At 47.4% G+C, this 9,029-nt stretch overlaps 1 protein-coding gene across 1 annotated transcript; it reads left to right on the top strand.

Annotated features, from left to right (window-relative positions):
* Positions 1 to 2,040: 2,040 nt before the first annotated feature.
* Positions 2,041 to 3,043, top strand: LOC116531499 (tetraspanin-17-like). The gene is made up of 3 exons (XM_032250296.1): positions 2,041 to 2,215; positions 2,477 to 2,757; positions 2,900 to 3,043. The coding sequence occupies exons 1-3, from the start codon at positions 2,129 to 2,131 to the stop codon at positions 3,018 to 3,020; spliced, it is 489 nt and encodes a 162-aa protein (XP_032106187.1). The 5' UTR covers positions 2,041 to 2,128; the 3' UTR covers positions 3,021 to 3,043.
* The last annotated feature ends 5,986 nt before the right edge of the window (positions 3,044 to 9,029 follow it).

Genomic DNA, 9,029 nt, shown 5'->3' with positions numbered 1-9,029 from the left:
CAAAACCTCTTGAGAGCAAGGACTGCATCTTGGTCTTCTCATTGGTTACCTCTTGTGCTTACCACTTCCTCATATACGATAGATGGCCAGAAAGGTGTGCAATAGGTGAGTAAATATATGACGTGTGATATAGACCATGAAAGGCTGAGGATACAGAGACAGAGAGAGTTGGTGCTGTTTTTCTTCCTATGCAAAGGTATTTTCTGAATTTAGAAAAAAAAAATGCCACCAGAATTCCAAGCAAAGCACATTTGCTTTTTTAAAAAAAGAGAGAGAGACAGTAATATCGCAATCTACAGGACATTTATAAAGAGTCATAGGCTAGGGTCCAAGCAGCCTCTTGGGTTCCCTTTGAGTTGGTTGAATGGGACAGGCAGCAGAGGATGAGAGGAGAGCTGCCTTCTCTCCCACTGAGACACAGTTGGAAGGCTTTCATCTGGAGAGTACTACTGCAGAGCTTAAGAAGATCTCTTTGGTTGAAATTTATAAATAGAAGTAATACTATTTTGAAATAGTCAAAGCACATTTACTTATGTTGTTTTCTCCTAAGTTCATAAAATTATTTCTCACCTGTAAAATGAGATGAGAATTCCTACCTGATAGGACAGTTTCACAGAGTAAACAAAATGATGTTTATACGAGACTTGGTATTTTGCCTGACTTATGGTCAGTATGCAATAAATGGTAACTGCTGTTATGATGACTAATATTATTATTATTGCTGTCCTAAATTGGGTTTCTTGGGACAGATATTTGCACATGAGGCATTTACTAGGGAGTGCTCTCAAAATCAACACTTGTGGAAGGAAGGAAGAAGGAAGCAGCATTGGGCAGAGGGAGAAGCTGAATTGAGGCAGTCATAACAAAGGCCTCAGTCAGGGCCACAGGGAGATCTGGTCCAGACTGGCTCTTCAGAATTGTCACCGGATGGGGCAGAGAGGCTGGGCCTTTCTACCCTGACATGGATAAGTCAGTCTTATAGGTTGATCTACAAGGAGGCAGACCTGGGAAAAGGCAGTTTTCTTCAGCTGAGGCCATCCCTAAAGAGGGCTCCAAGCTGAGGGCCATCTTTCAGGAGAACTTCTAGAAGCTAGGGGAGTAAATAATTCATTTTTGAGAGGATTTCTGAGTGCATCACAGAGTACATCCCAATTAGTAAGTAAGAAGAGTGTTTCAGAGGGCTCATGTGACTTGTCCAAGACCACAGCACAGAGAGAGCAGTGCTAGGAACAAAAGTTATGTCTTCTGACTTCGAATTCAGTCCTCTTCAAGGGCCAGGACTCTTCCAAGTCAGCTGGCATTTCTACCCATTATTATGCCAGCAACTCCTGCACCTCATCGGATCCTACAGAAATCAAGGAACATCTGTTTAAAGTAGTTGCTGGGTCTTTTCCTGAGGATCAGACAGTTAAATTTATTCAAGAAAAGGAAAAAAGAACGTGGAAAAGGTAGTTTTTTTCAAATAATGCTTACCCCATGAAGGTTCTCATATTTGTACCGTGTTCCCTGTCATTAGAAACACACACACACACACACACACACACACACACACAATCCCAAAAGGATCTGTTTGTTTTTATTTATTTATTTATTTTTGAGATGGAGTCTCTGTTGCCCAGGCTGGAATGTAGTGGCACAATCTTGACTTGCTGCAACCTCTGCCTCCCGGGTTCAAGCGATTCTCCTGACTCAGCCTCCTGAGTAGCTGGGTTTATAGGCACACATCACCACGCCTGGCTAATTTCTGTATTTTTAGAAGAGACGTGGTTTCACCACATTGGCCAGGCTGGTCTCGAACTCCTGACCTAGTGATCTATCCGCCTTGGCCTCCCAAAGTGCTGGGATTATAGGTGTGAGCCACTGTGCCTGGCCAAAGGATCTGTTTAAATGAAGATTTTGTCCATAGGCCTACCAAATTAGAATATCTATGGATGGGGAACAGCTCAGGGCTCAGGGCTAGGAGGTCCGGACGCCGAGGGCGGTCCCTGAGGGGCGGGCAGAGCCCGACTGGCGCTCCGAAGCCACAGCCTCCAGGCTAGGCCCCGGGCAGCTCTAGCCCAGCGTGGCCCGCCTGGCGCTGAGCCTGGCTCCCGGCTCCGGTTTCCGGGCCGGCGGGTGGCCGCTCACCATGCCCGGCAAGCGTCAGCACTTCCAGGAACCCGAGATCGGCTGCTGCGGGAAATGCTTCCTGTTTGGCTTCAACATTGTCTTCTGGGTGCTGGGTTCCAGGCTATCGGCCTCTGGGCCTGGGGTGAGAAAGGCGATCTCTCCAACATCTTGGCGCTGACAGATCTGCGAGGCCTTGACCCCGTGTGGCTGTTTGTGGTAGTTGGAGGCCTCATGTCGGTGCTGGGCTTTGCTGGCTGCATCGGGGCCCTCGGGGAGAACTCCTTCCAGCTCAAGTTGGTTTGCATGGAGGATGGTTTTTCAGAGAGAGCAGGGTGTGAATACCAGACAAAGGGGAATGGATGCACAGTTCTCCGTGTTCCTCGGCCTCATCTTCTTCCTGGAGCTGGCAACAGGGATCCAGGCCTTTGTCTTCAAGGGCTGGATTCGAGACCAGCTCGACCTCTTCATCAACAACAACGTCAAGGCCTACCGGGACGACATTGACCTCCAGAACCTCATTGACTTTGCTCAGGAATACTGGTCTTGCTGCGGAGCCCCAGGCCCCAACGACTGGAACCTCAATATCTACTTCAACTGCACTGACTTGAACCCTAGCTGGGAGCGCTGTGGGTGCCCTTCTCCTGCTGCATCGTGAGATGGAAATGGCGGGACCTTAGGGCACAGGCATGGGGACTTGCCTGGAGGTCTCCCTGCACCCTGTACATCCAGATAAACACAGCTGCAGCCAATGTCTGCTCCTAGGCAGCTTGAAGGTTGGCCGGGTGTCACTCTCAGTTACAGTTGCATGTGGAAGATGTCCTCAACACCCAGTGTGGCTACAACGTCCGGCTCAAACTGGAGCTGGAGCAGCAGGGCTTCATCCACACCAAAGGCTGCGTGGGCCAGTTTGAGAAGTGGCTGCAGGACAACCTGATTGTCATGGCCGGGGTCTTCTTGGGCATCACCCTCCTCCAGATCTTTGGCATCTGCCTGGCCCAGAAACTGGTGAGTGACATCAAAGCAGTGAAAGCCAACTGGTGAGGCCGCCACAGGCCATGGCCATATGCCTGGCTTACCCAGCCTCGGGGGCCCCCCAGGACCCTCCGACCACACTCTTGATGGGCAAGGCTGCAGGAGGCGTTCCTGCTGGGACTGAGCCCTGAGAGGTTCGCCTGAGCCACTGTGCTGTCCACCCACGGAGATAGCTGCTGTGCTTCTGCCTGGGCCACTTGTCCTGTGTGCGCACGCACATACACATGCAGGCACACGTGTGCACAGGGAGCCACTGTCTCGGCGACACTTGGGGTAGCGGGATCTCCAGGGGACTAGGAAGGGTGCAGCTCAGAGGGTGCGGGCCAGGTGGGGTGGGAGGCGCTGTGTGGAGGGCCCGCCCCTGTTTCCTGCTCCCCAGTGCTGGGATGCACTTTTCTGTGCGTGGCTGTATGGGATGTGTTCCTGGGGCCACTGCCTCAAGCAGCTTCAGAGTGTTCTCCATGAACTGTGACTTTGAGCCTGCCAGGAACCCACCTCAGCCTCAGTGTTTCAGACTCTGAAATGGGGCCAAGAATTTTCTCTCTCTTGCTTGCCTCTCAGGAGCAAATGGAATGATGACTTTGAAAACCACTGGCTTATGCCCACCATTTTCGAGGTCCTGTCCACGTGGGGCCTCAGCAGAACTCTCTGGTTGGGGCCCCTGGCCTGGCGCCACCCTGCCGACATGTTTTCTTTGGACTGAGTGGTTTATATCCTTGAGCCAACCTTTAAAAATTGGTAGATTTCAAATAAGTGTCCAGATCCACAGCTTCTTTTGAAGAATGACCACCTGGCTACGCCAGCTCTTCAGTGGCAATACTACCTGGGACACTGCCTCCCCTGTCATCAGGGGACCCAGGTGGTCTGTTCTATTCACCTAAGTGCCATCTGACCCTGGTACACTTGGAGTTGGCCTCTCTCACCTCTGCGGGGTTATTCCCTGCACCTCGAGGCCGCTGCGGGCCAACCTGGAATGCAACACAGGGACCTGAAGGATCGGGAGGCTGGACCCCGCTCTGAAGAGAGTGTAACCTGGGAGAGGTGGCCTTGCTGGGGACTCCGGTGGGAGTAGAGTGCCCAGGAGAGGGTCAGAGGGGTGGGATGGGGTCAGGACAATTTTGCAAAGAAGTAGCTGGAAGCCAGGGGACTGGGGTGAGCCTGGCTCAGGGGGGTCTGGATGGTTGACTCCTAGGAATCAGGTTCGGCATCTTAGCCGTGGCTGCAGAGCTCCCTGATGTGCACTAGAGGGCGCGCCGGCCCCACACTCCCTGGGTCTGGCTTCCTCCCGCAACCTCTCGCCAGTAGAGCCTGTGCCTGCCTGCTAGCCCTTCCAGATTCCCGGAGTTTGGGAATTTCTCAAGAGCCAACTGGCTCAGGCTTAGGAAGGGTGGCTGCTGCCCTCAGCTCCGCCTCATCAGCTATGCAAGGGGTATGTGTACAGTTACCCTGCCGCCCCCTCCCTGGGCTTGTCCAGAGATCTCAACCTCGGATGCCCCTGCAGCCACGTAGATCATTATAAGTGGATGAAGCAGGCCCTGGAATTGGGAGCCTGCTTCACTTTGACTTTCCCACTGTTGCTGGAGACAAAGACATCGTGATGAGAGAAAATTCGCACAATCTAGTGGGTAACTGCCACTTGCCTTGAGAGCAATAGAGTGTGGTGGGTCTCCCTCTGACGGTGGTCACTGCCATGTTCAGGTGTAGCTAATTGCTCTGATTGCTCTGATGTGGGAATGCAGGCCTAATTCCAGAAATCTGGAGAAGCCAGAATACAGATTTCTATGTGAGGTGTCCTGATTTTTAAATTGTTGGCAGAAACTAAACTAATTCAGAAATTAAATCTGCAGGCCAAACAAGGTGCAGGGCCCAGCTTTGGCCCCATGCCCCGTAGGTCCCTCTAGGACAGTCACCACTGGGGCCCTGGCTGCTCTGCCATTCAGGGATGCTGGGCACTGCTGCCTGGTGGCCAGGGTGTGGGCTATGTGCCCAGCATTGTGGTTCCTTGGCCCTGCCAGACAGTGTCCTGGGCCCCTGACAGGCGCTGGCTGTGAGGGGTTTATACATGCTATAGTAAATGAAGATCACAGTGAAAAAAAAAAAAAAGAATATCTATGGATGAGGCCCTGGAGCTGCCTTTCACACAATCACCTCAAATGAATCTTAAGCAGATTAAAGTCTGTGGACTGCTATAAATGACCCATATCACTTGTCTAAATTTATGATCACATTTTTACTTTGTGCCTATAAACTGACTTTGGAAGCAATCTGTAGAATCAAAGAATTCTCAAGTTAAAAGGCATTGTGGTTACTATTGAGTCTTCATGTTTGTGAATAAAACACTCAAGGCCAAAGAAGAAGAGTAACTTGCCCAGGTTAGAAGAAGAGATTAAGGACCAGAGCCAGGCTCTCACTCTGAGTCAAGTCCTCTTATCACTCTAACAGACTTCTTCAAAGAAGAGTTTTAAACCACTTTCCAGCAGTAGAAACAACTTTAAAAAATGTTCCAGGGCTGTTCTCAAAGACACAAGATATTGAAATTTATAATATCTCATTCGTCTAGGTCTGTTATAAATACCCTATAATATCACCTGGAACTGCTCCCATTCATGTATCTTGTGACTAGAAATGCTAGAAGCCTAGTTATTTGAATATGGTTGACCCAACGGGAAGACAAGACTTTAAAGCCATCCATACCAAAAGAAATAGTATTTCCGTCTGTATCAGTCCATTCTCACACTGCTATAAAGATACTACCTGAGACTGGGTAATTTATAAGGGAAAGAGGTTTAATTAATTGGCTCACAGTTCCATATGGCTGGGGAGGTCTGAGGAAACTTACAGGTGTGGCAGAAGGCACAAGGGAAGCAAAGCGTGTTTTACATGGTGGCAGGAAAGAAAGAGAGAGAGCAAATGAGGAACTGCCAAGCACTTTTAAAACCATAGCTCTCGTGAGACCTCATTCACTATTAAAAGAACCCCATGGGGGGAACCATCACCATTTTCCAGTCACCTCCCGCCAGGCCCCTCCTTCACACCTGGGGATTACAATTCAAGATGGGATTTGGGTGGGGACACAGAGTCCAATCATATCACCTTCTAAAGTTTGCTGGAAATGAACTTTAAAATCTAACTTATTTTTATTTAGACATGAGCCTGGGTTTTCAAATCTATTCCTTAGAGAAGGAGAGGGCAAGAAGAGGGACACTTCAGGGTACAATCACATTTCAGATTTGTTTTTTCACTTGAAATTTCTCAGCTTTGATTAATAGCAACTATAATAACAACAACGATGACAATGATGATGTGGAAATCATCACCTATACTTTTCTCTTCAATGGTCCCCACACTCAGTGACTCAAATAAGCATAAAATATGAAAGATGTGATTGCTTCTGTTGGCATCTGTGGTTTTTCAGGTCTACAAATGGCCTGTTGTTAATTCCATTTATAGCAAATTGAGGAAATAAATAAATTCTTAACTTGGGTACCTATGAAAATGTTGCAGGCTGGCATGTCAGCAGTCAAAAATCTACTTTAACTGATGTTCCTGCCCATTAATTCCATTAAAAGTTTCTAAACTCAAAACCCAGCTTTTTATGGCTGCGTCATATTCCATGGTGTATATGTGCCACATTTCCCTTGTCCATTCTATCATTGATGGGCATTTGGATTGGTTCCAGGTCTTTGCTCTTGTAAACAGTGCTGCTGTGAACATACATGTATGTGTGTGTGTCTTTATAATAGAAAGATTTATAATCCTTTGGGTATATACCCAGTAATAGGATTGCTGGGTCAAATGGAATTTCCATTTCTAGGTCCTTGAGGAATCACCACACTGTCTTCCACAATGGTTGAACTAATTTACACTCCCACCAACAGTGTAAAAGTGTTCCTATTTCTCCACATCCTCTCCACCACTTGTTGTCACCTGATTTTTTAATGATCGCCATTCTAACTGGCAAGAGATGGTATCTCAATGTGGTTTTGATTTGCATTTCTCTAATGACCAGTGATGATGAGCATTTTTCATATGTTTCTTGGCCTCATATATGTCTTCTTTTGTAAAGTGCCTGTTCATATCCTTCTCCCACTTTTGGATGGGTTTGTTTCTTTTTCTTGTGTATCTTCTTTAGTTCTTTGTAGATTCTGGATATTAGCCCTTTGTCAGATGGATAGACTGCAAAAAATTTTTCCCATTCTGTTGGTTGCCGGTTCACTCTAATGATTGTTTCTTTTGCTGTACAGAAGCTCTGGAGTTTAATTAGGTCTCATTTGTCTATTTCGGCTTTTGTTGCCAATGCTTTTGGTGTTTTAGTCATGAAATCCTTGCCTATGCCTATGTCCTGAGTGGTTTTGCCTAGGTTTTCTTCTAGGGTTTTTATGGTGTTAGGGAGTTCATGTCCTTTGTAGGGACATGGATGAATCTGGAAACCATCATTCTCAGCAAACTGACACAAGAACAGAAAATCAAACACCTCAAAAACCTCACTCATAGGTGGGTGTTGAGCAATGAGAACACATGGACACAGGGAGGGGAGCATCGCACGCTAGGGTCTGTTGGGGGGGGGTCCAAGGTAGGGATAGCGGGATCACAGGGAGGTTGGGGAGGGATAACATGGTGAGAAATGTCAGATGCAGGTGACGGGCGGATGGAGGCAGCAAACTACATTGCCATGTGTGTACCTATGCAATAATCCTGCATGATCTGCACATGTACCCCAGAACCTAAAGGACAATTAAAAAAAAATAAAAAACCAGCTTAAAGTGAGATGCCAAACGTTTTTGATTCTGTTCAGGGAGGTGATGTGGGATAGTGGGGAACCCAGCCGAGAAGTCAGGATAAAGTCTCCATCTCTGGCTTCCACCAACACATGGCATATGTTTTAAAAACATTTCTCTCTTGATGCCTCAGGCACTGTGTCTACTGCTGGGTACTTTTCATGCCTGAGTCTTGTTTCCTGAAGCTGTTCACAACATCTAAGGCTACAGGAACTTCAGGGTGTCACATGGACCATATCCATGTTTCAAAGCTAACCTGACTTTTCATTATCCCAAGGGGGAAGAAAGAGCTAATTTCTTTTTTAACTAAAAGAAGGAAGGGTGGGGTGGCGACAGGCACAGTGGCTGTAATCCTAGCCTTTGGGAGGCTGAGGTGAACAGATCATTTGAGTACAGGAGTTCAAGATCAGCCTGGGCAACATGTTGAAACCCCTCTCCACAAAAAGTACAAAACTTAGCCAGGCATGGTGGCACACACCTGTAGTCTCAGCTACTCGGGAGGCTGAGCAGGGAGGATCACTTGAGCCTGGGAGGCAGAGGTTGCACTGAGCCAAGATTAAGCCACTGCACTCCAGCCTGGGCAACAGAGTGAGACCTCATCTCAAGAAAAGAAAAAAAAAGACTACAGACACAACCTTAGCAGTGTTGTAACCACAGATATGGCCTCAGAATACAGAGATCAAAGATAAAAAACTTGGTAATCTCAGACACTCACTAATCATTTATTGACCATAAGCCCTTGTCCTCCCAGAATCAGTCGGCTGGAGTAGTCTAGATATTACAACAGGATATTTTTCAGTAGCCACGTTAAGCAGAAATGGCTTCTCCTGAAACTGATAAGCAACTTCAGCAAAGTCTCAGGATACAAAATCAATGTGCAAAAATCACATGCATTCCTATACACCAATAACAGACTTAAAGAGAGCCAAATCAAGAACAAACTTCCCTTCACAATTGCCACAAAGAGTATAAAATACCTAGGAATACAACTAACAAGGAACGTAAAGGACCTCTTCAAGGAGAACTACAAGCCACTGCTCAACGAAATAAGAGAGGACCAAAACAGATGGAGAAACATTCCATGTTCATGGTTAGAAATAATCAATATCA

This window comes from Sapajus apella, unplaced genomic scaffold (genome assembly GCF_009761245.1).
Source record: "Sapajus apella isolate SASKATOON/1434 unplaced genomic scaffold, GSC_monkey_1.0 scaffold71, whole genome shotgun sequence".
NCBI lineage: Eukaryota > Metazoa > Chordata > Mammalia > Primates > Cebidae > Sapajus > Sapajus apella.
The sequence above is the reverse complement of the archived record's forward strand: the minus strand, read 5'-3'. Positions and strand labels throughout refer to the sequence as shown.

Coding starts and splice junctions, on each gene's coding strand:
- LOC116531499 (XM_032250296.1), top strand. CDS start 2,129: ATGCCCGGCAAGCGTCAGCACTTCCAGGAACCCGAGATCGGCTGCTGC. Junction 2,216..2,476: donor GCTTCAACATTGTCTTCTGG/GTGCTGGGTTCC, acceptor ATGGATGCACAG/TTCTCCGTGTTCCTCGGCCT. Junction 2,758..2,899: donor GGGTGCCCTTCTCCTGCTGC/ATCGTGAGATGG, acceptor CCGGGTGTCACT/CTCAGTTACAGTTGCATGTG.